Consider the following 27,195-nt stretch of genomic DNA (forward strand, 5'->3'; position numbering starts at 1 on the left):
CGCCCTATGCCGCTCTAGCACGTCTATGGCTTGCGGGCGGCGGAGGAGTCCCTTTTGCCAACTTAGAGGGCGGGGCCTGCCGCGCGTCGCGGGCGGTGACGCAGAGAGGCTGCGACGCGCTGATCTGTGGGTCTTGTCCCTCCCAGGCCTGGATGCGGCTGGGCCCGGGTTGGCTCCTGCTCCCCTCCCGGGCCGGGCTCCCCGCGAGGTGAAGGAGCCCCATGCGAGGAAGCCGGAGGCGGGAAGATGACCTCGAGGAGGTGAGGGGGAGGCAGAGTTAGGCTCCGCCCCTCTGCTCTTCCTGTGGGGGAGGGGTGCCTAGCCCCTCCCCGTTGTTGCCCTGGGGGAGGGGGGGCTCCGAGGTGCCCATGGTGCGGGGGGGAGGCTTCCCTCCCCTGAGGCAGAATCTGATTTCTCTTCTCCCATGTCTGCAGTGGCGGCAGCACCCCTAGGAAAGACTGCACTGAGCTGTGGAACTCGCTGCCACAAGATGTGGCCACGGCTGCTAACTTAGAGGGTTCAGAGAAAGAAAGATGAGTGAGATAAACCCGTAGAGGCAGAGATGAGGCATAGGAGTTAAGCTGAGGCGCAAGGGGAGTTGCCGTAGCTCGGTGGCAGAGTCACCTGCCTGCATGCCGAAAGCTCCTGCTTCTGTCTTCATCAGGTAGGGCTGGGTAAGATCCTTCCTGAAACCGTGGAGAACTGCTGCTGGGCAGCCGAGGCCTCACTGAGGCAAACAGACCTAGACTCTGACTCGGTAGCAAGCAGCTTTGCCTGCCTGGAGTCGAGACGGGAATGGAAACCTTAAATGTACATCTGAAGTGTCTGTGTGTGTACGCGGTTTTCCCTCTCACCTCTCCGGAATAACTTGGCCTACTGACTTGATACACCCCCCTGTCCTTCTATTTCAGGCTCCTGACAAATGGCTCTTCCCACCTCGAGCCAAATATACCTGGAGTGCTTGGCAGCCTTAGGACAAAACCCACAAATAGAGCAGGCATCTTGGCCTGACTTCCGGAGTGCTGCCTCTCCCTCTGGGTTCTTTTAGACTCTTTGTGGGGGGCAGGGGAGTCTTGCCTTACATATTTCTCCAATGGTTCCTTTTAAATTCTGCCATTGAAGAGGAAGCCCCCTCAGAACCTTGAGAAGGCTGTGCAGATGTTGCCAAGTGTCCGCAGCTTGCATTTGAATCGGAAAGAGGATGCTCTTGTCTAGCAGTGGAGTAGAACAAGGTCAAAGGAAAAGAGGCGTTTGGGGAATGGGCGGCCTGGGGAATGGTGAGAAATGATTTGCAGTCCTGCCCCCGACTGGTCTGGCCCTTCCTGAAGCCCACGGAGGGGCTTAGCCTAGTCGAAGGCCAAGAGAGCTGGTCTTGTGGTCGCAAGCATGACTTGTCGCCTTAGCTAAGCAGGATCCACCCTGGTTGCATATGAATGGGAGACTTGATGTGTGAGCACTGGAAGAGATTCCCCTCAGGGGATGGAGCCGCTCTGGGAAAAGCAGAAGGTTTCAAGTTCCCTCCCTGGCAGCATCTCCAAGAGAAGGCTGAGAGACATTCCTGCCTGTACCCTTGGAGAAGCTGCTGCCAACCTGTGTTGACAATAATGAGCTAGATGGACCTATGGTCCAACTCAGTATGTAGCAACTTCCTATTAGGAGAGGAGAGCTGGTCTTGTGGTCGCAAGCATGACTTGTCCCCTTAGCTAAGCAGGGTCCACCCTGGTTGCATGTGAAAGGGAAACTAGAAGTGTGAGCACTGCAAGATATCCCCCTCCGGGGATGGAGCCGCTCTGGGAAGAGCAGAAGGTTCCAAGTTCCCTCCCTAGCAGCATCTCCAAGATAGGGCTGAGAGAGATTCCTGCCTGCAACCTTGGAGAAGCTGCTGCCAGTCTGTGAAGACAATACTGAGCTAGATAGACCAATGGTCTGACTCAGTATATGGCAGCTTCCTATGTTCCTATGAAAACAGTGCCTTTCAAGCTCTCTGCGAGTGTATCCTCCAGACTGGACTGCTGCATTACAGTTGGTGTGGGGCTGCCCTTGAAAAGTGGCTCCAAGCTTCCATTGGTACAAGATCTAATGTCCTTCATTGCAAGGTTTGGCTTCCAGCCACCCTAAGTGTGACTCCCTAACTAACTTAGGCTGGTGTGATGCTTCGGCCAAAGCTGAATACTCCCCACAGCTCGCAACCCCATTTCCCCAGGGCTGGTGAGGCTCCTTTAAGGGAAACAGAGCCCTCTCAGAGCCATCTTGGGTGTGCACAGAGTGCTGGGAGGTGTAGTCTTTCCCAGTGCTTTCCCCAGAGAGCTCTACGGGAATGCCCTCCTGTAGGACTCCACTTCCCAGAGGTTGTTGGGGCTCGAAAGGCCTCTGTTTCTCTTAAAGGTCCCACCTGGCACTGGGAAAGCACAGAACAGAGGCCCACACAGTGGGGAATGGCTCTCGTGCAGTGTTCTCCCAAACAGGGATTCCCAGATGATGTTGACTACAACTCCCAGAATCCCCAGCTTCGGGGGTTTTTACTTGGGGATTCTGAGAGTTGTAGTCAGCAACTTCTGGGGATCCCTGTTTGAGGGAACACTGCTCTCGCATTGAAGGTGTTTGGGGAAATGGTTCTCGCACTGACGGTCTTCTAAAGCAGTGCCCCGCCGCCCCCCGCCATGAGAAGCAGTGAAGTTAATTGCTATAGTCCAGGCCTGTTCAACTTAGGCCGCCCCAGCTGTTTTTGAACTACAGCTCCCATAATCCTCTGCCACAACGGCCAATAGCCAGGGACTATGGGAATTGTAGGCCTACATCTACAATTGTCTACAATTGTAGAGTCAGTGTGGTGTAGTGGTTAGAGTGCTACACTAGGATCGGGGAGACCAGAGTTCAAATCTCCATTCAGCCGTGATACTTGCTGGGTGACTCTGGGCCAGTCACTTATCTCTCTCAGCCTAACCTACTTCAACAGGGTAGTTGTGCTCTGGGCTCCTTGGAGGAAGAGCGGGATAGAAAAGAGTTAAAATAAATGAATAATACATCTGCTGGAAGGCCGAAGTTGAGCAGCCCTGTGATGGTCTGTTAGCAGGGCCTGCTTCTTGGGAACATATGATCCTTGTTTCCAATCAAGTGACCTACGTTGGTTACTAGGCCACCTAATGGTGCAGTGGGCACATGCTTGACTAACAAGCAGAAGGTTGCTGGTTCAGGTCCCTGCTGGTACTATATCAGGCAGCAGCGATCTAGGAAGATGCTGAAACGCATCATCTCATGCTGCGCGGGAGGAGGCAATGGTCAACCCCTCCTCTATTCTACCAAAAGAAAACCACAGGGCTCTGTGGGCGCCAGGAGTCGAAATCGACTTGACGGCACACTTTACCTTTACGTTGGTTCCTGCCTTCTTGGTTTCCTGGCTTGCTTTGAGATGCTGACTCTTGCCTTTCAAGCCCTAACTGGTTTGGGACCTGGGCACCTCTCTGTTGTCCTCGAAGGCCTCGCTCCTGCTCCTGTCACTTCCTGAAGAAGAGTCTTTTGCCCAGGCTGGCTTTTGGTCTAGGTTGACAGTTCTAAAAGGTTCTGTGTTGGCTGTGGCTGTTCTATACTTTTTCTTTGTTTTTAGTGGTTAGTTTCGATCAGTGTTTTTGATCATTGTATTGATTTCAGTTGTTATTGATTGCCGCTTTGATTGCTCATGGAAAGGCGGGCTGTAACTGCATAAATAAATAGCAAAGTAAACGTGCAAAGAACCCTCCAGAGTTCTCCGGAACAGTTTGGAAGCCGCTGCCTTCGTGGAAACCCCGGAGAAGCATACCCTGTCACAGGGAATCCTACATGTGGTGGACTACAACTCCCAGCATTCCCAGCCAACGGCCCTTGAAGCTGGGATTGCTGGGAGTTGTGGTCAAGAGCATGGGGGATTCCTGGTTACAGGGAACGCTGTCCTTGGTTTGATTTGGCTAAAAGAGTGGAGCTTGCTGTCATTTAGAACCAGATGATGGCCCTGGCAGGGACTTGTCCAAAACAGACAGTATGGGGCCTGCCCCGTTCCTTGTCTGGAGCCCTTGGAACATGTAGAGGGCTCCAGTATTTTCTGCTAGAGGGATAAAAGTTCCTGCCACATCCATTGTCTTGTTCTCGCAAAATGACAGTTCTTCTTTAGCATATCAAGCCAGGGATGAAGTGCTGGGACTCTACAACTAGGTGTTCTGCCTTTCCTCCCTGTGATAAGAAGATAAGAACAGCCCTGCTGGATCAGGCCCAAGGCCCCTGCGAACTGAGCAAGGAGGCACCTTTTAAAAGTGGCGTTTCTCTTGTATTTAGCAGGGGGAGAGCAACTGGTCTTGTCCATCCCCAACACAGCATCCCTCCGGTGGCTGTTGCTGGTGTCGGTCATGTTTCTCTTTTAGATTGTGAGCCCTTTAGGGACAAGGAGCCATTTTATTTATTTATATTTATGTAAACTACTTTGGGAACTTTTGAAAAGTGGTATATAAATATTTGTCATATTCTTATCTAGTCCAGCATCCTGTTTCACATAGTGGCCCTGAAGGCACTGTGTAAATAAATCATTCCCAATAATAACTTCATTAGGCCTTTTTAGGCATCTGAGTCTTTGCCCCGGCGTGGGCAGCACAGCTTGAGCCCAAGCGAAGGCTTAATTAACCAGATTTCTAAAAATAAACCCGACGAGGTGGTGCATTCTGGGGGAAAGGTGCTGTCCATTCATTCCGAGGACTTTGCCACAAGGTGCTATATTGGTCCCGGGAAAGGGTGGCTGTGGGTGGCGAAACCCCAGAGGATATATGGAGGGCGGCCGCTTCGGAGCGAGGCATTGCCGTGTCGGGATGGAGCGGAGGTCCTTCTGAATCGTCCAGCCCCCCGAGCTCTGGAGTGGAGACCTTCTACAGGCAGAAGTGGCTTCCCCCATGAAGTGGCAACATGAGGTTGGACTTGCTCAGTCTCACGTAGCTGTTGGGATGTGGTGATGGCCACCAGCTTGGATGGCTTTAAAAGGGGTTTAGACAGATCCATGGAGGGCAGGTCTGTCAGTGGCTACTAGTCTGGTGGCTGTGGGCCACCTCCATCCTCAAAGGCCGGATGCCTCTCAATCCCAGTTGCAGGGGAGCAACAGCAGGAGAGAGGGCACGCCCTCACCTCTTGCCTGTGGGCTTCCCAGAGGCATGAGAGCCAGCGTGGTGCAGTGGTGAGAGTGCTGGACTAGGACCGGGGAGACCCGAGTTCAAATCCCCAATTCAGCTATGAAACTGGCTGGGTGACTCTCCGCCTAGCCTACTTCACAGGGTGGTTGTGAAAGAGAAACTGCAGTATGTAGTACCCTGCTCTGGGCTCCTTGGAGGAAAAGCGGGATATAAATGTAACAGTGGTAATAATCTGGTGGGCCAACTGTGTGGAACAGGATGCTGGACTCGATAGGCCTTGGAGGGGCCTGATCCAGCAGGGCTGGATCCTGAGTGTCCTGAGACGGGAAAGCTAACTTTAGGGGGAGCCTCTGTTTCCTCCCCTCTCACCCACTCTCAGCAGGGGCTTCAGCTCTGTGACTCCTTTGTGAATACCTTCTGTCCGCCTTTTCTGCTGTCAATGTGCCACTGCTGACCGAAGCATAGGCAGGCAGGCCAGGAGACTATCTCAGGAGCTAGAGGCGTCCGTGGACTGAACATGCAATTTTACAGATGTCTTTTTGATTTTTGCAGTAAACACCACTTGCCTGCCTAAAGCAGGGCTTTTATAATGCCTCTCTTTTGTGTGTGTGTGTGCTTTGCCCCCTCTCTCTAGGTGGTTCCACCCAAACATCACCGGAGTGGAGGCAGAAAACCTGCTCCTGACCCGAGGAGTTGATGGCAGCTTTCTGGCCCGGCCCAGCAAGAGCAATCCAGGGGACTTTACCCTTTCAGTCCGGTGAGTGGATTCGGCATTGAGAGAGCGTTCGCTTTTCTGGTGGGATGTGTGGCTATCCCTCCCGAGACACAGTTTTGCAGCCTTACTGGAGAAGCCACGGCTGGGACTTACTCCTAAGTAAATACGGTTAGGAGAGCTGGTCTTGTGGTAGCCAGCATGACCCTGTCCCCTTAGCTAAGCAGGTTCTACCCTGGTTGCAATTGAAAGGGAGACTAGAAGTATGAGCACTGGAAGGGGATGGATCTGCTCTGGGAAGAGCATCAGAAGGTCCCAAGTTCCCTCCCTGGCAGCATCTCCAAGATAGGGCTGAGAGAGACTCCTGCCTACAACCTTGGAGAAGCCGCTGCCAGTCTGTGATGACAATGCTGAGTTAGATAGAACATTGGTCTGACTCAGTATATGGCAGGTTCCCATGTTCCCTTGTGTCAAGAGTGGAAGCAACCTGCCTTTCTGCTTAGTGACCCCCTTACCTGCATGAGTGAGGAGGGCTGGCCTTGTGGTAGCGAGCAAACGTTGTCCGCTTTTGTTAAGCAGGGTCCACCCTGGTCTGCATTTGAATGGGAGATGATGCGTGGCTGCGACCCAACTTTGGCCACCCTCCAAGTGTTGGACTACAACTTCTGTATTCCCCCATTATTGGCCACTGCCCCGGGGGGATGGTGGGAGTTGTAGTCCCAAAACAGCCAGAGGGCCGAAATTGACTGGCAGCCCTGCCGTCGATAATGCTCAGTAGAAGATGGCTCCGCCTGCCAATCTGTCCCGCGCTTTTCTTTCCCCGCTCCTGCTTCGGGCCTGCGCCGACCGACCAGGCGGAATGGGGCGGTCACTCACATCAAGATCCAGAACACGGGCGACTTCTATGACCTCTACGGCGGGGAGAAGTTTGCCACTCTGGCGGAGCTGGTCCAGTACTACATGGAGCACCACGGGCAGCTGAAGGAGAAGAACGGCGACGTCATCGAGCTGAAGTATCCGCTCAACTGCGCCGACCCTACGTCGGAAAGGTCAGAGCGGGCTGCGGGCCGGGCCCAGTGGGGGGGCCTCCCGGGGGGGCCCAAGGGGCTCCCGGGCGGAGAATGGCCAGGCTCAGTGCTGATGGCCTGGAGCCAAGAGGCAGCATCTGCTCCACAGACCCACCGACTGCTACAAATATCTATATACCGCTTTTCAACAAAAGTTTCCAAAGCAGTTGACACGCAGACAGAGTAATAGACAGAGTAATAGACAGAGTAATAGACAGAGTAATAGACAGAGAAACAAACAAATAAGAAAGATGACTCCCTGTCTCCAAAGGGCTCGTCATCTAAAACAGAAACCTAAGAGAGACCCCAGCAACAGCCCCTGGAGGGCTAGATAGGGCCAGTTGCTCTCTCCCTGCTCAATAAAGAGAATCGCCACCTTTAAAAGGTGCCTCTTTGCCTGGTTAGCAGGGCACCTTACTGGTAGGAATCTGCAGCTTCCTGCTTGCTTGACAACTGCAATACCACTCTCTGGCCAGATTCAGTGGTGGCGCTGTGGAGCAGCAGAGATCAGGCTGGCTGCCCCCTCTGTCTGCAAGCTGCTGCAGTGGCCCAGGGTGCAATCTGCACAGCCAGTGTTGGCCCTTTGAGGACCTTCTGCCCCCCCGGCGCCCTCCTTCCAGTCAACCAAATGCTGGGAATTCCCTTGGTGGTGCTGCTCTTGCTTTCTCTGAGGCAGGCCGGCTTTGCGAGAGGCAGGGCGCTGTTCGTGCGGGTGGGCCCAGTCAGTGTGTGTGTGGGGGGGGGAGTGGGAGCCCCCCCCCCAAAATCATGTGTCCAGATCCCAAAGAGATCTTGGGAGTTTATTCAAGGGTGACACCAGATGCGACGCTAAATGCATCATTAGCGATTTCTGTGCTCTGTTTTTTTAAAGTTAAATAACACCTCTGTGTGGTGGTGGTGGTTTTTAACCCCTTCACCCCTGTGCCGTGGTCCCAGCAGAAATCCGGCCCCAAACTACTTGGGATGAATGAAGCTCTCTTAGGTGCCTATAGCTGGGTGTAGGCCATCAAGGGGTGGTCAGAAAGCCAGTATGGTGTAGTGGTTAGAGCACTGGTTCCCAACCTGGGTTCCTCCAGACATTGCTGGACTACAACTCCCAGCATCCCCAGCCAAAATAAATTGTAACTGGGGATGATGGGAGATGTAGTTCAGCATCATCTGGAGGAACCCAGGTTGGGAACCACTGGGTTGGAGTGTGGCACTAAGACTGGGGAGGCCCGAGTTCAAATCCCCCGCCTCGGCCATGCAGCTCACGGGTTGACTCTGGGCCAGTCACTTCTCTCTCGGCCCAGCCTACCTCACAAGGGTGTTGTGTGGATAAAGATAACCGCGTACGTCGCTCTGGGCTCCTTGGAGGACATGTGGGCGATCAGTGTATCTCATGCTGCTGCTGTTTCGCCCTCGAGGTGGTTTCACGGGCATCTTTCCGGGAAGGAAGCAGAGAAGCTGCTAACGGAAAAAGGGAAACATGGCAGCTTCCTCGTCCGCGAGAGCCAGAGCCACCCTGGAGACTTTGTCCTTTCCGTCCGGACGGGGGATGACAAAGGCGAGAGCAATGATGGGAAATCCAAAGTGACGCATGTCATGATCCGGTGCCAGGTACAGGTACGGACCTGGGCAGGGGCAGAGAAGCTCCGGAATGTGGAGGTGAAGCACTGAAGAACTTGGAGTGGGGGGCGGGTGTTAGTTCCCTGGGGTTGAGTTTTCTTTCTGTCTTTCCTTGCTTTGAAGGATATGAAGTATGATGTCGGTGGGGGAGAGAAGTTTGACTCCTTGACGGACCTCGTAGAACATTATAAGAAGAACCCCATGGTGGAAACCCTTGGGACGGTCCTTCAGCTGAAGCAGGTAAAGGGGCCTTTAGCTGATGCCAGTACCTTCTGCTTTTTAGAAAGGTGTGTTCATTGTACTCTGAGCTACGTAAGCTCCCTCTCTCTCTCTCTCTCCCCCTCCACCAGCCCCTCAACACCACCCGCATCAATGCAGCAGAGATCGAGAGCCGAGTGCGAGAACTGAGCAAGCTGGCGGAGACCACTGACAAAGTCAAGCAAGGCTTTTGGGAAGAATTTGAGGTACTTTGGGGAAACCTGCTGTTGACTTGGTCAGGGGTGTGCTTGCGGTGGGTGCAGTTTCTATTAGTGGTCTTGAGCACAGCCCTGGAACATGGCCCCGTACTTAAAAACCGCTGAGCTACCCCAAACCAGAGCCCTTCCGGGGCTGCAGAAGGCACGACCTCAGAGAGTCGTGTTATGTCTCTTACGTATATCCGACGTGTCTGCATTGTGTTGCGCTTGTGGCAGCTATGCCTCTGACACCGATTGCTGGAGCCCATGTGAGGTTGTGGAATGTCCACAAACATTCCAACTGCTCAGACAGTAAAGCTGCAGGCCACAAATGGTTTCCAGTCCAGGATAGCCTCTGAAATAATGCCCATTTGTTCTCTATTTATCCTGGCTTCCATTTCCTTCCCCTTTGTTGTCTCCCCTAGATCATATTTTAGATTGCGATGCTCCTGCAGGGACGTAGAACTTTTTAAAAACCGCCCAGAGAGGCAAGTTTTGTAAAAACTGCTCAGATGCAGGTTTTGGGCAGTATAAAAATATTTAAAATAGAATAAAAATAAAAATAAAAATCCATGCATGTTGTAACATAAGATGCTTTACATAAATTGATATTCTCATCAGCCAACCAGCCAGTTGTACTGGCCCAGTGGTGTTTGAGTTGCTGTTCAAATTAAAAAACGTACAGGTATCGTTAGAAATGTGGTCAGTCATAAGCTGAGCACGTATGCTTTGGGTCTTGGGTTGTGGGGCAGTGATGGTGTCCACAAAGGTGCGGCTTTTCTGTAATGTTGTGATGGCACCACTAGAGGGAGCCATGGCATCGCTTCTGGTCTCTAAGGACCATTTCTGGTGGCATCCCAAAAGGTTGAGAGGTCCATGGAATCTTTGGATTTTTGCTGCAGAAAAAGCCTCGTTTTAAACGCTGCTGATGGCCACTAGTCCGTGGCCTTTACAGGGAATTGAAGAAATTTCTGGAGGGCGAATCTATCAGCGGCTACTAGCCATGATGGCTACAGAATACCTCCAAATACCAGTGGGAGGGGAACAGGAGGGCTGTCTCTGCCTTCGTCTCCTGCCTGTGGGCTTCCCTGGGGCATCTGGTGGGCCACTGTGGGAAACGGGAGGACTGGGGCCTGATCCAGCAGGGCTGTTCTGTTTTCCTGGGACTCCTCCACTTATCATCTAGCATGTCTTGCTGGTTTCTTAAATTTTATCTTTTTATTTATTTTACATCTTATATCCCGCTCTTCCTCCAAGGAGCCCAGAGCGGTGTACTATATATTTAAGTTTCTCCTCACAACAACCCTGTGAAGTAGGTTAGGCTGAGAGAGAAGTGACGGGCCCAGAGTCACCCAGCAAGTATCATGAGGCTGGATGGGGATTGGAACTCGGGTCTCCCTGGTCCTAGTCCAGCACTCTAACCACTACACCACACTGCCTCTCAGACTTAAATGGAGCCATGCTGCGGACATTGCTGTACATTCCTCTCCAGCATTCTTGGGCTGTTGCCTCCTTCCTTGGGGGTTTATAAAATTGCCAAGCATCCGTTTATGCACTCTTTAGCTGCTGCCTGCTAGTTGCTTGTGGGGAGAGATTAGTCCCTTCCTAGGTGATGGGGTGTGTGTGGCCTGGACCCTTGTCCATCTGTCTGTAGACCTGGGAGAGGACCAGGACGGGAAGCCTGTCAGTGACACAGTGATGGGCTGGCGCAGAGACCTGGAAGCAGGTTTACAGTTGCTTCATGTGTTGCTGCTGCTGCTTTTCCTCCAGACACTCCAGCAGCAAGAATGCAAGCTCCTCTACAGCCGGAAAGAAGGCCAGCGTCAGGAGAACAAGAATAAAAACCGATACAAGAATATCTTGCCCTGTGAGTATCTGTCTGTCTGTCAATCATATTTCTATACGGCCTGATATAGACCTCTCTAGGTGGTAGGCGAAGTTAAAACGTAAGTGTGAAAACAATACAGGTGGGTGTTGTGAAAGTCAGCCGATTTTCGGTCAACCGGGAACCTAACCCCCGCAATCCCATAGGACCCCATAACTCGCTATTCACGGTTCCCCATATCTGCAGCCCGGAACGGAACTCCCACGAATATTGATGTTCTCCTGTATAAAACCCAGGCGCTATCTTTGAAATTTTTTTTGATTAAACGTGCTTTCTACAGCGGTGCTTTATGGGAGGTTCAGCGGGGTTCCTTATGCATCCCGACTTTGTCCTTGTGGGTCTGGTGATATTGAGACTACTGGACATGTTATCTTAGATTGGCCCTCCATCAGATGTTGGCCTACAACTCCCATAATCCCTGGCTATTGGCCACTGTGGCTGGGGATTATGGGAGTTGTAGCCGAAAAACAGCTGGGGGACCAAAGTTGAGCAGGCCTGGTGTCCAGTGATTCCCAACCGGGCTTCCTCCAGATGTTGCTGAACTCCATCATCCCCAGCTACAATTTGCAGATGTAGTTCAGCAACGTCTGGAGGACTCCTGGTTGGGAACCGCTGGCGTAGACCATCCTGAGCTAGAAGGACCCCTGGGCTTCCTATGTTCCTAAAGGCCACTGTTCAATTTCGGGGTCTCTCTCACCCCTTTTTGTGCAGCTGTTTAATAAGGGGTGTGTTCTCTCCTTCCAGTTGACCATACCAGAGTCGTCCTACACGATGGTGATCCCAACGAGCCTGTTTCGGATTACATAAATGCCAATATTATCATGGTAAGGAGGGTCCTGGTTGAAGAGGATCTCCTCCACCTGCTGGGAAGCGTGGTGTCTGTGTGTCTGTAGGAATATTTTCCATGAAGGCTTTGCAGGAGGCGACGGGAACCAAAGTCGGGATGAGCCATAGCTCAGTATGGGAGCCTCTGCTCTGCATGCAGACGGCTCCCAAGTTCAATCCCTGGAAGCCTTTCCAGGGACAACTGGGATAGACCCTTCTCAACCTGAAACTGCAGAGCTCCTGCCGCTTGGGTAGACAGCCCTGAGCTAGATGGATTTCAAGGGTCTGACTTGGTAGAAGTCAGCTTCCTGTGTAGCCTGTGATTTCTTGTCTGGCAGGAAATGGCTATGCCTAGACCTCTCAAGCACAGCCTATGAGGAGGTCAGCTGGTGTTCAGGTTGTACGAGGGAGCGAGAGAGAGTAGGCAGCGTAGGGATGGACATGAAATACAACCAAATCCAATTCGAACCGCTTCGATTCAGAGCCATTGAATAGAGCGGAGATGCATTCAAATCGATTCAAATTCAGCCAACCTTGAATCAAATTTGGGTGCATTCGACTGAATTCGATTCGAGGTTGGCCAAATTTGAATCGTTGAGGATGAATCCCCACTCTCTTCAATACTTCCAAATCGAATCGGTTCGAATTCGGTCGAATTTTGTGCCCATCCCTGCCACGCAGAGAAAGGTAGCATGTCGACTGCCTAGGCGACCGGTAGCCAGGCACTGCCACCCCGCCCCCCGAAGCCCAGCCCCACAAAGGTCTTTTGTCTCCATTCGCAGCCGGAGTTTGAATCCAAGTGCAACAATGCAAAGGCCAAGAAGAGCTACATTGCCACACAAGGCTGCTTGCAAAACACTGTGAACGACTTCTGGAGGATGGTGTTCCAGGAGAATTCCCGCATGATCGTCATGACGACAAAGGAAGTCGAGAGGGGAAAGGTAAGCCGTGCAGGGGACCCTGGGAGGTGGTCTCGTTACACTGGTCACTCCGAATTGTTATCCAGAGGGCAGACCCTGGTAGCGTAGAACGGGCTCTTGCGAGTTTAGAGCTTGCTCGTGGGCTGCAATTATTATTTTTTATTATTACATTGATATCCCGCTCTTCCTCCAGGGAGCCCAGAGCGGTGTACTACATACTTGAGTTTCTCCTCACAACAGCCCTGTGCAGTAGGTGCGGCGGAGAGAGAAGGGACTGGCCCCGAGTCACCCAGCAAGTCTCAGGGCTGAATGGGGATTTGAACTCGGGTCTCCCAGAACACCAGCAAGCGTGGCTTTTAAAAGAGAAGCCATGTTGCTAGTCCTCAGCCTCTGTTTTGTCGACAAACAACGTGGCTTTGTTGCTGCCCTGATCAGCATCTGGAGCCTTTTCCTTTGCGGGGTGCAAGTTCAATAGGTTGCCCCTTGGAGCCCCTCTTCTCCGTGCCGCCAGAAGCAGGAAGGCGCGGACGTCTTCAGCTTCTGTGTCTCCCTGCTTCTGAATTCAGCGTGACGGCATCTGCGTTCCACCCGAGCGCCATTGCTCACTCGACCTCGGTGATCTGAGACCCTCTTGAGGAATGTCTCCTCTTCCTTTAGTCCTTCTCGAGCGTGTTTGCATCGGCGGGTTCCAAGCGAGTGAGTCGGACTTCAGAGGATAGTCAGGTGAAGCGCAGCTCAGAGGTGCGGAGTGGAGCAGGAAGCAGAGCTAGGAGAGCTGTGCAGGGTGGAGCAGAGGTTATCCTCCGAGTTCAGCCTAAAGCTTGCACCAGTTGGTGGCTAGATGTCCCAGGAATTCCCCCTATATTAAAAAAAGGGGGCAGGGAAGCACCACATTCATTTGGGATGCATTATGTTATGGTAGGGCTGAGCTCTCCTTCGCCCCCGGATATTTCCAGCAGCGAAGGGAGCCAGAAAATCAACCTTGTGAGCCTCCTCAAGATGTTTCGGGCCGTGCTGCTGTGAGGTCACAGAAGGCAGGGGCCATCTCAGGCTGCCATTGGCTGAACTGCTCAGGTCCCGGGGAGGGCCTCGAAAAGGAGGGATAGAAGGGGCCTGGGAAAGAAGAGAGTAACCTTGAGGAAGGAGGAGGGAAAGAGGTCTGAGTGTTGAAAGGTGGCAGAGGAGAGCTGGAATTGTAAAGGTGAGCAGGACATTCATGTGTGGATTGGAAATAACAGACCTTTGGCCAAATGCTTCTAGTTGTATTTGAATCCTCCTGTCTCAGCCGTTTGGCTGCTGGTTTCAAAGCAATATGTTCTCCTCATCTTCTGCCCACGCCTCTTCTCCTCTGCTCCCCCGATTCCTTTGCCTCGCTCCCTTTCTCGAACCCCAGCTCTCGTTTCTTGGCTCCGCTCTGCTTTTCTGCACCCATGCTTGTACTCCTTGCCTTGGTCTTCTGCTTGCCCTGCCTCTCCCCAGGTCCTGAGCACCTCCTCGGCCAATGGCAGCCTTCTGCCTGCCCTTCCTCTCTGTGACATCAGGGCCTTTTGGCCAATTGGAGCCAGGGCTGTAATAGCGCTGAGTTTTCCGCCCATAGCTCCTCCCTAATTGCCTGTAAATGCAGGAAGGATGCAGCTGTTGGTGACTGGGATTGCCTTCTTTTTTTCTGGGGGAGAAAGCAAGAGACTCTGGCTCCGAAGCTTCCACTCGGAGATGGAGGCAAAACTTGGTTCACTCGGCTGAACCTTTTCTCGGGGCTGGCAGCCAAGAGCTCCCGACGGCTTTGCCAGCGAGCTCTTGGTCCCAGTGGCCACCCTGCCGCTGCCTTGATCTGCTTTCTTGAGCAGTGTGGGGTCTAGTCCGACGTGATGGGCACTCTGTGTGTTTCTCAACTTCTTCTTCTTTTTTTAAAGACCATCTGCTCTCCCCCCACCCCGGGTAGGCTGTGAAATGCTTTAAATCATGCTGAGGAACCCTTCCCGTCAATTCTTGGCCACTGTCTTCTTTTGGCTCAGAAGAAGTGAACTTGTGTGGGTTTTCTCTCTCTCTCTTTCACACACCGCAAGAACATCTTTGTGTTGATTGAACACAGGGTGGGTGGGTGGTGTTTTCAGAGAAGCTGCCAACCCTGACGCTCAGTTTGTTGTCGTCTGTTGCTGTTTTGGAAGAGGGGCACATGCGGAGACATCGGGCCGTGGCCAGGTGGAGCGTAGCGCGTGGTTGCCGCATCAGCCCCCGTACCTCCCCCTAACTCCCAGCAGGATCAGGCGCTCCGTGTTAACAGGAGAGGAGCAAGGGGCCTTGGGCCATCACGAGTGATTCGCTTACGTCATGAAGATCGCTGTGGTGTAGTGGTTAGCGTGTCCGACTAGGAGCTGAGAGAACCGGGTTCAAATCCTCACTCTCTCGGCCTACACTACAGGGTTGCTGTGAGGATAAAATGAGTGGGGAGGAGGAACAGGTACACCACCCTGAGCACCTTGGAGGAAGGGTGCAATAAAAGGGTACTTAAGGCACTGTATAGGCCACTCTTCCGGTTAAACAAAATGTGTTGGAGCTCTGACATAGTAAGCATGGTTAAGACGCAACAAAATGAAATAAATATAGACTAACTAGCTGATCGGGCACAGAGCATCTGTGCCCCTAGTTCTCCCCGACTCTTCTCCCCCACCTTCAGCCCCATTTTGTTCTCCTCCCGCCGGCCCCCTCCTCACGGTGGTGGGGCTTCGCCCACCAGCCAGCCACCTCCTCACGGCGGCGAGGGCTTCAACGGCAGCAGCTCCCTCAGTCGGCTCCAACCACCTCGTGGCCAACCGGCCATCCCTCCAGCCACCCAATTCCTGGCTGCTTCCTGTCTCGGTCCCGCCCAAAGCCTGGAACTCTCGCGAGAGTTCTGCCACGCATCCCAAGCGGCACATCTTGGAGAATTAATTAGACAGATAGATAGGTATAGGTTATCTTCTCTTTATATAGATTTCTCTTAGACATACCTGTCGCTAATCCTGTGTGTGGCAGCTCTCATGAGAGTTTGTGAGCAGCTGCCGATAATGGCGGGGACAGGCGAGAGGAAGAATATGGCAGTGTCTGGCTGAAGAAAACCGCGGGCGGGTGGGCGGCCGTGACTGGTGGGCGGGGGCCGAAAAAGAAGAAGATGGGGCAGGCGGGGGGAGAGGCACCCTTTAATGTGGTGATTCTCTTTATTTGGCAAGGGGAGAGTAACTGGCCCTAATATCCACCCCCAGCACAGGACCTCCAGTGACTGTTGCTGGTGTCTGTCTTATGTTTCTTTTTAGATTCTGAGCCCTTTGGGGACAGGGAGCCATCTTATCTTATTTGTTTATTATTTCTCTGTGTAAACTGCCCTGAGCCATTTTTGGAAGGATGGTATAGAAATCGAATGAATGAATGAATGAATGAAGGCGGGCGAAGAAGAAGGTGGTGGCAGGCCGGCAAACTAGAGGAGCAGATGCTCTGCGCCCAGCCCAGCTAGTTTATGTTTAATCATTTATTGGCCCCTGTGAAATAAAGAACCAGCTTCTCATAACTCTTCTCTGCCTTGGTCACCTGGAGGGGAATTTCACTTGCCGACCAACTGAAAAACTTGGTTTTGGTTTTGGTTTTGTTTTGTTTTGGTTTTGTTTTGTTTTGGTTTTGTTTGGTTTTGGTTTTGTTTGGTTTTGGTTTTGTTTGGTTTTGGTTTTGTTTGGTTTTGGTTTTGTTTGGTTTTGGTTTTGTTTGGTTTTGTTTTGGTTTATTATTCATTCATTCATTCATTCACGGTCGGGTTTCAGCTATTCGTTCTGATGTGGACTGAACTGAAACCATAATGATCCCAACCTCCTCATTAAAAGCTTCTCCCTCCCTCCCTCCCCACCCGGCCTTGTCTTCCAGAGCAAGTGTGTGAAATACTGGCCAGACGAACACGCGCTAAAGGAGTATGGCGTGATGCGTGTCCGGAACGTCAAGGAGAGCGCAGCTCATGATTACACGCTACGGGAACTCAAGCTTTCGAAAGTCGGACAGGCAAGTCTGTCAAGCTTAGGGATGTGTACAAATTGTTTCGTGCAGCCGGCAGAGGGGGAGCGGTGGCTTTAAAAGGAAGCACGCAGGTCTTCCCTGCTCCATTCACCCCACCCCACCGTGGCGCTGTCGGTTCTAAAACCTGGTGTCCCAGGTTGAGGCAGTGGCCAGAGGTGTCTTCTATCAGCTGCGGCCTCATACTTACAACTCCATCACAAAGCTCTGTAACACATCACAGTAAGGAAACCCCCAACTTACAAATGCCAACCCACGTAGACAAACAAGTCATCACTCTTGGGAACGACGTGCGTTCTGGGTTGTCCTGTTCAACTGTGTCCATTTCATGAAATATGTCCCTCCTGATTTCGTGGCTGCATCCCCATGGTCTGAGGGGGCTATATTGATGGTATTCCGAGGTTGAGGGGGATAAACTCACCAGCAGAAGCAACCATTTTCCTATCCCAGAATGCCCTCTGGGAGGATGTGATGCCATCACATAGCGCTGTTCCAAGGGGCCTTCTGGGACAGAACATGGTAGCAGCTGCGGAGAGAGTGCCACTGAAAAACAGGAGGCAGTGGCAAAGAAATCCCCCAGAAAGTCTCGGATTATTGCTATTCACATAGTCACAGTCGTTGGCAGTTGTTCATAAAAGGGCGTTATGTAGCACTTTACAGGGGAAAGGCAAGAGGCCATTGCTAAATACTTCTTGGGGGTGTTCTTGTCCAGGGCAACACGGAGCGGACGGTATGGCAGTATCACTTTCGAACCTGGCCTGACCACGGAGTCCCCAGCGATCCTGGCGGTGTTCTGGATTTCTTAGAAGAGGTTCACCACAAGCAAGAGAACATTGTGGATGCTGGCCCGGTCGTGGTCCACTGCAGGTCTGGCCATGCCTTGGTCACGCTTGTACTCTCAAGCCTGAGTTTCTTCAGTGTCAAAAAAGTAAAAAAGAAATGTAACGCACTCTCTCCCCCACCTCTCTTTCTCTCCTTGACAGTGCGGGAATTGGTCGAACTGGCACTTTCATTGTGATCGATATTCTCATCGACATAATCAGAGAGAAAGGTGAGCCCCTGTGGTTTTCCTTTGCAGAGGCAGCATGTATATGGAGGTTAGCGCGGGCCGGGGCACTGCTGACTCAAGCCGAGGTTGAGATCTGCTCCAGCAAGGCAGTTCTTTGGCCTGCATGCACCCTCCTGAGACCCAGAAGTACAAATGGCCCTTAAGAGGATTTGGCAGATCTCGGGCCCACGGTTCTATCAACGCCAGTAGCCACCACAACTAAAACAAGAAGCCCTCCTCATTCTGAGGCCGTTCACCTGTGAGTGCCAGATGCTAGGGCTGTGGTGGGCAGGCTTGGCCCTCCAGCTGTTGTGGACTACAACTCCCAGAATCCCCAAGCAAAAGCCATTGTAGCTAGGGATTCTGGGAGTTGTAGTCAACAGCTGGGACTCCCTGTTCAAGGGAACTCTGTGCCTCTTGCTCTGCTCTGTCAGGGCTCCTTCCGCATTCTAATTTTTGTCGCCTCTTCAGGGCCGTTTTGGCTTACAGGCTCTCCCTGACCTGCAAACCCTCATACTTACAACTCCGTCACAAAGCTCTGTAACACATCACAGTAAGGAAACCCCCAACTCACAAACGCCAACCTGCGTAGACAAACAAGTCGTTACTCTTGGGAACGATGTGCGTTCTGGGTTTTTCGACTTACAAACTTTTGGACAGTGGGGAAGTAACTTGCCTAGGGAGCAAGAGGCGGCCGGTTCGAATCCCCACTTGAATGTTTCCGAGAGGATGGGAAACGCCTATATCGGGCAGCAGCGATATAGGAAAGATGCCGAAAGGCATCATCTCATATACTCTGCGGGAGATGGCCACGGTCAACCCCTCCTCCATTCTATCAAAGAAAACCACGTGGCTCTGTGGTCACCAGGAGTCAACACCGACTCGACGGCACCGCTTTGCTTTATTAGCTGGGGGACTCCCTTTACTTTCCGGTGATGCTGCCGTCAATACGGAAATATTCCGTGGCCGAAGTTACTGCTGGATTTGAAGGCTGTTTGGAGAGCTTAGGTGTGAACCAGTCCAGAACGTGCACCTTTGTCCAGCTCCTCCTTCGGTGCGGGCCTGGGGTCTCCCTCGGCTAATCTCGTTCCCCCCTCCCCCAGGCGTGGACTGTGACATCGACGTCCCAAAGACCATCCAAATGGTGAGGTCCCAGCGGTCAGGGATGGTGCAGACGGAAGCCCAATACCGGTTTATTTACATGGCGGTGCAGCACTACATTGAGACGCTACAGCGCAGGATCGAGGAGGAGCAGGTACCTTCGCACCGTGCCTGTTTAGCAGGGGAGCCTTTTCCGCGGGAGGAATGCAGCAGGTTTCCCACTCGACGTCTTGGTGGGCGTGGAGAGCCTTTTGGGACACTCTCTGTTGCCGGGATCCCAGAGATGCGCATGGTGTAATCTGTCCCCTCTCTGCACCCCAGAGGAGAGGAGAGGGCTGAGAGAGACTCCTGCCTGCAACCTTGGCGAAGCCGCTGCCAGTCTGTGAAGACGATACTGGGCTAGATGGACCAAGGGTCTGACTCAGTAGATGGCAGTTTCCTCTGTTCCTGTGTACATAGATGTAAATAAAATGGCTCCCTGTCCACAAAGGGCTTACAGTCTAAAAAAGAAACCTAAGATAGACGTCAGCAGCAGCCACTGGAGGCATATTGTGCTAGGGATGGAGAGGGCCAGTTGCTCTCCCCCTACAAGAGAATCACCACTTTGAAAAGGTGTCTCTTGGTGCACTTAGCAGGGAATAACCTGGTAAGTCTGACTTGGTATAAAACAGCCTCCTATGTTCCTAGGGACATTGTTGTTTGATTACATAGACAGAGTGGACAGGGGGAGTGTTTGTCACAGTAGAAGCCATTATCTGCATGCCTTAATTTTATTTTGCACATGGGCTTTCTTTCCTCTCCAGAAAAGCAAGCGAAAAGGTCATGAGTACACAAACATTAAGTATTCTCTAGCGGACCAGGCGAGTGGAGACCAGAGTCCTCTTCCACCATGTACTCCAACTCCAACCTGCCCCGAGTAAGTAGCTCACGGCAGCCGAGATCTGTGCCGTCTCCCCCCTGCCCCCGGAGGGCTCTAGCCCAACCCCAGGATTCCTGAACGTTCTCCCCTTCTGCGGGACCCAGGGCTAGTTCCTTCTGAAATTTAGACACCGTAATATTCCAGTGAAAGCCCTAAAAATCTCCCCAATGAAAGCTGTTCCGTAACACACTTGCTTCCTTTTCTTCTCTCTCTCTCTCTCTCTCTCTCTCTCTCTCTCTCTCTCTCTCTCTCTCTCTCTCTCAAATCCTGCCCTGGCCTCCAGGTTGAGAGAGGACAATGCCATGAGAGTCTATGAAAACGTTGGTCTGATGCAGCAGCAGAAAAGCTTCAGATGAGACGACGCGAGGAAGCGACCTTGTGGGCGAAGGCAAGTCTGTCTCTGGCCAGGGCCAGGCTTTGCATAGGGCCAGATCGCCATGGAGTGGGGCAGGGTATATCGGTCAGTGGCAAAACACCTCGTTGCGTGCCAAAGGTCCCGGCCTCCGCTCTAGCAAGGGGAGCATGCTGGGGAAAGGACCTTTCACACATCTGGCGAGCCACTGTGTGGAACAGGATGCCGGGCTAGATAGGCCTTGGGCCTGATCCGGCAAGGCTGTTCTTATGTTCTTAAGCAGACCCTCTAAAGATCGGCTGCTAAAGCTTGGCAAAGCAGACTGTGGGGCAAATGCAGACTCGCCTTACGGTTCCCACCCTTGGGTCCCCAGATTATGTTGGACTACAATTCCCATCATCCACAGCAGCCACGGGCCATTTTTTGGCTGACTGCTGTGGATGAGTTGTAGTCTTTGGCGGTGGATGATGGGGGTTGTAGGGCTTGCATAGAACGGCGGCATGCACGTACCCTGAGCTGTTTCTAAAAAGTCACCAATGTGTTCTTGTTCTCTCTCTCCTCTTTTACAGAACTGCAGTACTGATTATTATTGTTTCAAATAAGAAGGCAAAGCGTAAGCTACTTATGAAGCATCCCACCGAGAGCTGGACTTTGACAGTTCCCTAGAGCCTCTTTATTTATGGTGTTTTTAACCCTTCAGTAATAAGCAGAATTTACAACCATCTTTTCAAGAAACTTCTAATGCCTTTTCTCAGATATCTGCTATCTACAATTGCTGTCTTTCCCCCCTTCCCTTTTCTCTTTAAAAAAAAAAAAAAAGCATATGGTTCTTTTGCCTCAGGGCAGACCAATACTCTGTTGTACTTGAAAGTTCTTTCCCCATCTGATTTATAGGTTTCCAAGCTGTTTCAAATATTAGACTTTTTTTTTTAACCCAAATCTATTTTTTACCCTTTTAAAAAGAAAAGAGAAGTGGGTCAAGTGAAAAGCTCGTGTGTGGAGGGCAAAATGGGTCCTGCCGGTCCAGAAATCTCTCCCTTTTCTCCTAGCCACCCTTGATTCTGGCTAATGACCTCCCCCTGGTCAGGTCCTGTTGATCCACTCACTTGATTTGAGTCCTTGTGGCCCATGGCTTTTCTTTCCTGAAAATGAAGATGCTTCTCTAGAACTTCCAATGACGCATTTTTGCACCAGAGTAAACGTGTTTGTTTTCGAGAGCTACCTACCTAGCTGATTGTTGTTGGATTCTGGTGGTGTTTGTCGGGGCGGGGCAGTGGGGGTGCTTTGACTCGGGAATTCAAGTTAGCGGCATTCTGGAGGAGTCACCGAAGCCTGCCTGGACGTTTCCGTGTAGGCTGATAGGGCATGTGGGCATGCCCTGTTGGAAACAGGCGGTGAGGCTAAAGAGACCTTCGAAATGATCCGGCGCGGTTCTTCCTAGCCCCTCTGCCCAACCCCTTAAAACAGCAAGCTGGAGAACCTCCAGGACAGCTTTCCTGGGCACCCCTTTGTGCCGTCCAGGCAGACGAAGGGGAGGGAAGCAGGTTGCAAAAATGTCTTAACCCCCGTGCTCCATTTAGCTAGGTCTCCTGTAACATTCTGCCTTTTCGAAGTGCCTTTTCAAGCTGCGTCCAGCTCCCTGGTTCCTTTCTTTCCCCTCTTGGGCAGTTCTTACTGAAAAGCTCCTGTTGAACTTCTCTGCCTCCGCTGGATCCCCGGGCCAGGAATGTTTCTGGCCCTGCAGAAATGTGAATTCTCCCTGCAAGCGGAGGCACAGGCAGCTTTGGTGCACCAGCGGGTTGCGGGGGCATTGGGGCCGTGCTTCTGGGGCTTCTCCGGGAAGCTTTGTGGTCAGCGTCGGTGTTGGAGGCTTCCCGCTGTATTCCTTGAACCTGCGCCGGTGAGGAAGCTTCTGCCGTTGCCGTTTGACACGGCGAGATTAGGTTAGTGAACTCTTGGAGAGAGCCAGAAACCTAACGTTCCGATTGGGGTGTTAGAATTAGCTGGTGGTTGCCAGGGCTGTGTGTATGCTTCAGAAAAACCCAACCAAATAGTTGGCCAGAAAAGCGCAAATCTGTAGCCTCAGTCCATGGACACTTGCATAATTTCTCTGCCTCTGAATCATGTGTTCCACTATTTCCCCATCATCCTTCCGAGGTCGGTAAAATGAGTACCCAGAATGTTGGGGGGCAATATGCTAAATCATTGTAAACCGCTTAGAGAGCTTCCAGCTATAGAGCGGTATATAAATGTAAGTGCTATTGCTATTGCTAAGTGCTATTCTGGGTTTGTTGATCAGGAGGGCAAAGGGGCTTCCCGGGCCCTCTGAGTGGTATTCCCTGGAACAGGGATTCCCAGATGTTGTAGTCAACAACACAGCCTCTGACTGTTCAAGATCTTATTCATACACCTATTGAGTTCCCCGGATTCCAGGCGCTGCCCAGGTTTACCTGTCTATTTTCAGAGCCATAGGGACTAGAAACTTGATTTGTATTTTTCAAAAACGAAAGCGGCTCGGTTTGATTCTGTCTCCCCACACCTTGCAGCATACACGCAGTCCTGTTATCTTGCCTTGTTTGGCTTGGATTGTCAGATAGCTAGGAGGAAGGGGCAGCCCTCTGAGTTGGCTGCTGCTTTGAAGCGTGCCTTCCGCGCTGCCCCTCTTGTTTTCAGCCTCCGGGATCTCCTTGCCACCAGCCTTGCCAGAGGGCTTGTGTCTTCTGTCGTGGCCTCGTCACGTGGTCCAGTGGGTGGGCCATCTTCCCTGTGGGGTCTGTCGCCAGCCCTGTCCCCTTCTCTCCCAACGGGTTTTGGCCGCTGGGACCTCTTGCAGTTTGGTTAGTGGTGGCCGTGGCTTGGAGGTTTCTGCCTGTCCCCCAAGCGGGGGGCGATGATGGATGGGCTGGGGCATTGTGTTGGGATGAGAAATGTGGCACGGGTGTGTGGGGCTTGGGCACCCCATGAGTTGGCCTTGCGACTGAGGGGCAGAATGGGGTGTGCCCTCCGCTCAAGAGGTTTAGGGTTCGCCTGCCCAGTTGGAGTCAACTTCTTACCGCCCTTCCAGGGAGGAGATCTCCACAACTTGGCCGAAGCGAGAAGCCTGCATTTCCTGGCTCCTTCGGCACCAGTACTCCCCCGCTCAGAGCTCAGTCTGCGCGTGCAAAACCAGTAGGGCAAATTTTCCGAGCCGCCCCTGGGGTAACACCCCTCTCCTCCGACATCCCAGCGCCAGGCGTTCTTCCTCTGCAGTCTCTCCTTGAAGTCTCTTGCCGGCGGGGAAATGCAGCTTGGTGGGACATCAAGGGCAGGAGTCGGTTGGACTGTGGCCCAAACCGGATACGATGCGGGAGCTCCAGACCTGGAAATCCCAGCGGTGGCTTCTTTTGTTTTCTAAAGGGCAGCTGTGGCGAGCATCTCATTTGGGTCGGGGCCACTGCGCGGGGAGGAGGGAGAGGGATCGAGCCCGATCGTGTGGACAGTCCTGATCCCGAATCATCCCTCTCCAAGTTTCCTCTCTGCGGTCGGTAGCAGTTTGTGTGTGTGTGTGAGAGAGAGAGAGAGAGATCCAAGTTGGGGAATTGGCATGGGGGCAAAGGGCCAGACCCCTCCCCTACCTCTTCACCGTGGCCAAGTCATGGCCTAGCAGGTCGCTTTGAGCAATGCCTCCACCAGGAGTTCGAGCATTGCGACCAGTCTGCTCCCCCACGTTAGGAGAGGGGCGAGTTGGTCCTCCCTAAGGGGAGATCCACCCACGCTTGCCTCTGTTTGCATCAGCTCTGTTGCCTGCCTCGTTAACTGCTTTAATGCTGAACTGGAATTGGTGGGACTGTATGTCTGAGTTCTTAGAATGGCCTAGATGTCCTTCCCTTCCCTTCCCTGCGTTTCTCTTGGAGACCGAGACTGGGAGAGACGAAACCCGGGCGACACCTTCCTCTCTGTCTTAACGGGGATTTCAAGGAATGAACCTCGAGCCTTCAGCAGGGAGAATGTGATGTGCCCCGTCCTTAAATACCGACCGGTTCCACTTCTGGGGTGTGTGTTGGTGGGTGTCCTTTGGGGATGCCGCACAGGGTCTCCTGCCTTCCCTATCCTGCCTCATGTCGCTGCTAGACCTTAAGCCGAGACGCACCTTGGGGGGGAAACCGAGAGATCCAGCTCTCATTGGGTCATACCATTTCAGAGACGTAGGGAGAGAAGCTGCTGGCATCCCAAATTTATCCTGAAGCCCTCCTCCCCGACCCATGCACAAAAAGGAGCCAGGAGCTTTGTATCCGGGGGAACATCCATATATGCAACCCCCGCTTTCTCTTCCCTCCTGCCCCCCCACAGTCTGAATGGTACAAGCCAGGCAGAGTTTTGCCACATGATTCTCCTGCTCGTATTTTCCTGCCTTTTTTGTTGTTGTTAATAAGAAATATGGTCTCTGGAATGTGTTGATTTTTGAAAGCTCGTGCTTAGAATGTCCATTTCTGAAACTTGAAAAATGACGTAGAAGATTGTGTGTGAAAAGAACGTGAAAAGCAACGTCATTTGGTGATTTTAAAAACGCAATCCACAGATGTCTTAAAACAATACCAGGGCAGACTCCACTGTGAACTCCTCATTCGGATACGAGCCGTATCGGGATGAAGGGGCATAGGATGAAATGTGCCCGCTCTGCCCCGCCTGCAGTGGCTGTGTCTGCAGTCCGATCTTATTTTAGTGTGTCCTAAAAGTCTGGGAATGAATTTTACAGTGGTGTACAAAATGGAATGGTGGAGCTGGTCAGTGGAAGGAAGTTAGAATTGAGAGCCAGTGGTCTAAAAATGTTGCCGTGATTGTTGAAGCAGCGGAAGGTAAAAGGGAAACGGTTTACTTCGTCAGCGTTCTGTAGGAGAAGGTTTTTATGTATCAGACTTTTATGTCGGGAGGATGTGCTTCCATTCTGGAATGAAATCATGTCCTTTAATGTCATTGTCCGTTGGGTTTTGGACAGTGTGCACTTTTTCTTTTTGGATGGAAAGTTTCAAAACCTGTAATGCCGACTTATTTAACTGTTCTCTCCACCACCCAAAAGCTGTGTCCTCCCTGAACAAAATTAACCCCCTTGGGGTGAGAATTCCCAGACTCTGTGGCAACCAGGAGAGAAATGCTAAGGCCAGCTGGAGAAGGGTATTTCTGCTCTGTCTGCTTTGGGCTTGCTCAGATCAGTGACTCCTGCAGAGATATTCCAGTTGAGGTCATCTGAAAGCAGGTAATTCCGAAAGGCTTTTGGATGTAAAGAGTCCTATTAGTTCTCAGTTCTGATTTTAGAAGAAAAGCATACCTCGCTGATCAGAAATTCGGGCAACACATGCCAGTGTGCAACTCTGAATGTTCAGCAATATTTTTTCCCCCTTGACTTTTTTTTTTTTTGGCAATCCTCTGCGCCACAAAAACAAAAACAAAACCCACCTATTAATCTCAACCAGGTCTACAGTTTTCCTCCCTGCCTTGAAATGTGTGTTCAGAAACTATCATTGACTTTGCTATCTTTTTTTTTTAGGTATTAGGTTTTGTGTTTTGTTGATTGTCACTGTTGTTGTAGGCCTGGGGGCGGAAACCGGTTTGATATGTAGCAGGGCTGGAAACCTGGCTGTCTAGGAACTTGATGCTGGCTCAAAGCAATTTGGAATGCGTTTTTCCCCCCCTCAGCCCTGGATATTAGGATGGGGTTGTACACCATGGTTCTGATTTATTATTTGTTCTCCAAACTTCCATTCTTTCTCATGTAACTTCTAGCCTGCTTTCTTCTTTCTTTCCCCCTTTTAATTTATGAACACCTTCTGTGACTTTTTAAAACGATGATGATGCTAATGGCTTGATGAGAGAGAGAAAAGAAAATATCTTTGATATATTCGTCTAGGTTGAAATAAAGGCCCCCCGCCCAGTATCCCCCTTCCCACCTAGCAATGTATGAAGTATTGTACCAGACAGTAGCTGCTTGTCCTTGTGAACCGGGGGGGGGGGCCCGCCAAAGGCGGCACAGTAGCCCGGGTTGCTCCCCTCTGTCCCGTGCTGCCTGCAGCCTGGCGATTCACCCGGTAGAGCTAACCATGCAGCTCTACCTGAAGAATGGCTAGCCTGCGGGCAGTGCAGCCCTTGGGCGGGCGGGCGAGAGAGAAACTGAGGCAGCTGCGTCTCCTTCGACACCCCCCCCCGGTTCGTCGTGATATGTGCCGCTACTGATACCAGAGTATTAAATGCAATGTAATATTTTATTGAGAGAAGAGAGAGAGAGGATACTCAGCTGTCTCCTTGAAAAGGAATGCGTACAGGGCGTCGCTGATTTTTATGTGAATCATGTACATGTTTCAAGGTGTGCCGTTGTCTCCGGCGGGGCGGGGGAGAGCTCTAAGCCCCCGGGTCCCTGCTGGCGCGAGGGATCAGTCGCCCCCCCCCCCCGCACGCCATCCGGCGTTTCGAGACACTCGCCTCCCGCTGCCTTCTGCCCATGTGTTCTCTGTAGACCATATTTGCAGTCTGTCAATACGTGACATTAAAAGAGAAGAAAAACAGAAGCAACCAAACCAACCCGATCATGTATAGAGAACTTGAGTGGTTGTCTGTCTGTCTCCAGCCTGTATTTATGGGTGTTGAGTCTCACTGTTCGGCTGTGCTGTGATTTTCTTTTCTTTTTTCTTTCTTTTTTTTAAATTGCTCCAAGGCTTATTATCAGAGTAAAAGCATTATTTGTAAAACATCAGAACTTTAAAAAAAAATTAGGAATAATTAAAAAAAAAATCCATTTTCTTATACCTGTGTCCTGAATGTTTTTCTAGGGCTGGGTTACCCTGAGCATGCTGGGTGTGTGTGTGTATGTGTGCATGTCTTAAAATGCTATGCAAAGCTCCAACTGGAAGCCCGGATAATGCAGTTGGGATAAATAATTCAGCCCTGCTGCATTTGCATAAATTCTTAAATAGGCCTAAATATTTCTCCCCGCTGCAAATCTAGTCACCTCTTTTCCAAACTAAAAAGTCCCAGATGCTGTAGCTTTGCCTCGTAAGGAAGGTGCTCTAGGCCCCTGATCATCTTGGTTGCCTTCTTCTACACCTTTTCCACTTCTACAATATCTTAAGAAATGGTGACCAGAACTACACGTA

General features: G+C 51.7%; 1 protein-coding gene across 2 annotated transcripts; it reads left to right on the forward strand.

Moving 5' to 3' along the window:
* PTPN11 (protein tyrosine phosphatase non-receptor type 11) lies at positions 1 to 26,845 on the forward strand. 2 transcript variants are annotated; one of them, XM_053279635.1, is made up of 17 exons: positions 1 to 260; positions 435 to 664; positions 5,779 to 5,901; positions 6,711 to 6,905; positions 8,330 to 8,528; positions 8,655 to 8,771; positions 8,882 to 8,995; positions 10,757 to 10,853; positions 11,616 to 11,695; positions 12,479 to 12,637; positions 16,508 to 16,639; positions 17,364 to 17,518; positions 17,635 to 17,702; positions 18,803 to 18,954; positions 19,604 to 19,716; positions 20,003 to 20,107; positions 20,641 to 26,845. In XM_053279635.1, exons 2-16 carry the CDS (start codon positions 633 to 635, stop codon positions 20,073 to 20,075), a joined length of 1,809 nt encoding a protein of 602 aa, XP_053135610.1. In that variant the 5' UTR covers positions 1 to 260; positions 435 to 632; the 3' UTR covers positions 20,076 to 20,107; positions 20,641 to 26,845. The 2 variants fall into 2 exon arrangements, with proteins under 2 accessions (XP_053135610.1, XP_053135611.1); XM_053279636.1 differs by lacking the exon at positions 435 to 664 and having other exon boundaries at positions 2 to 260.
* The last annotated feature ends 350 nt before the right edge of the window (positions 26,846 to 27,195 follow it).

This window comes from Hemicordylus capensis, chromosome 15 (assembly GCF_027244095.1).
Source record: "Hemicordylus capensis ecotype Gifberg chromosome 15, rHemCap1.1.pri, whole genome shotgun sequence".
In the NCBI taxonomy this organism is placed as follows: Eukaryota; Metazoa; Chordata; class Lepidosauria; order Squamata; family Cordylidae; genus Hemicordylus; species Hemicordylus capensis.

Bases quoted from the DNA above. Each gene is read 5' to 3' on its own strand.
- PTPN11 (XM_053279635.1), top strand. From the start codon at position 633: ATGCCGAAAGCTCCTGCTTCTGTCTTCATCAG. The intron at 8,772-8,881 runs GTAAAGGGGCCT...CCCCTCCACCAG, and splicing joins CGGTCCTTCAGCTGAAGCAG to CCCCTCAACACCACCCGCAT. The intron at 10,854-11,615 runs GTGAGTATCTGT...CTCTCCTTCCAG, and splicing joins ATACAAGAATATCTTGCCCT to TTGACCATACCAGAGTCGTC.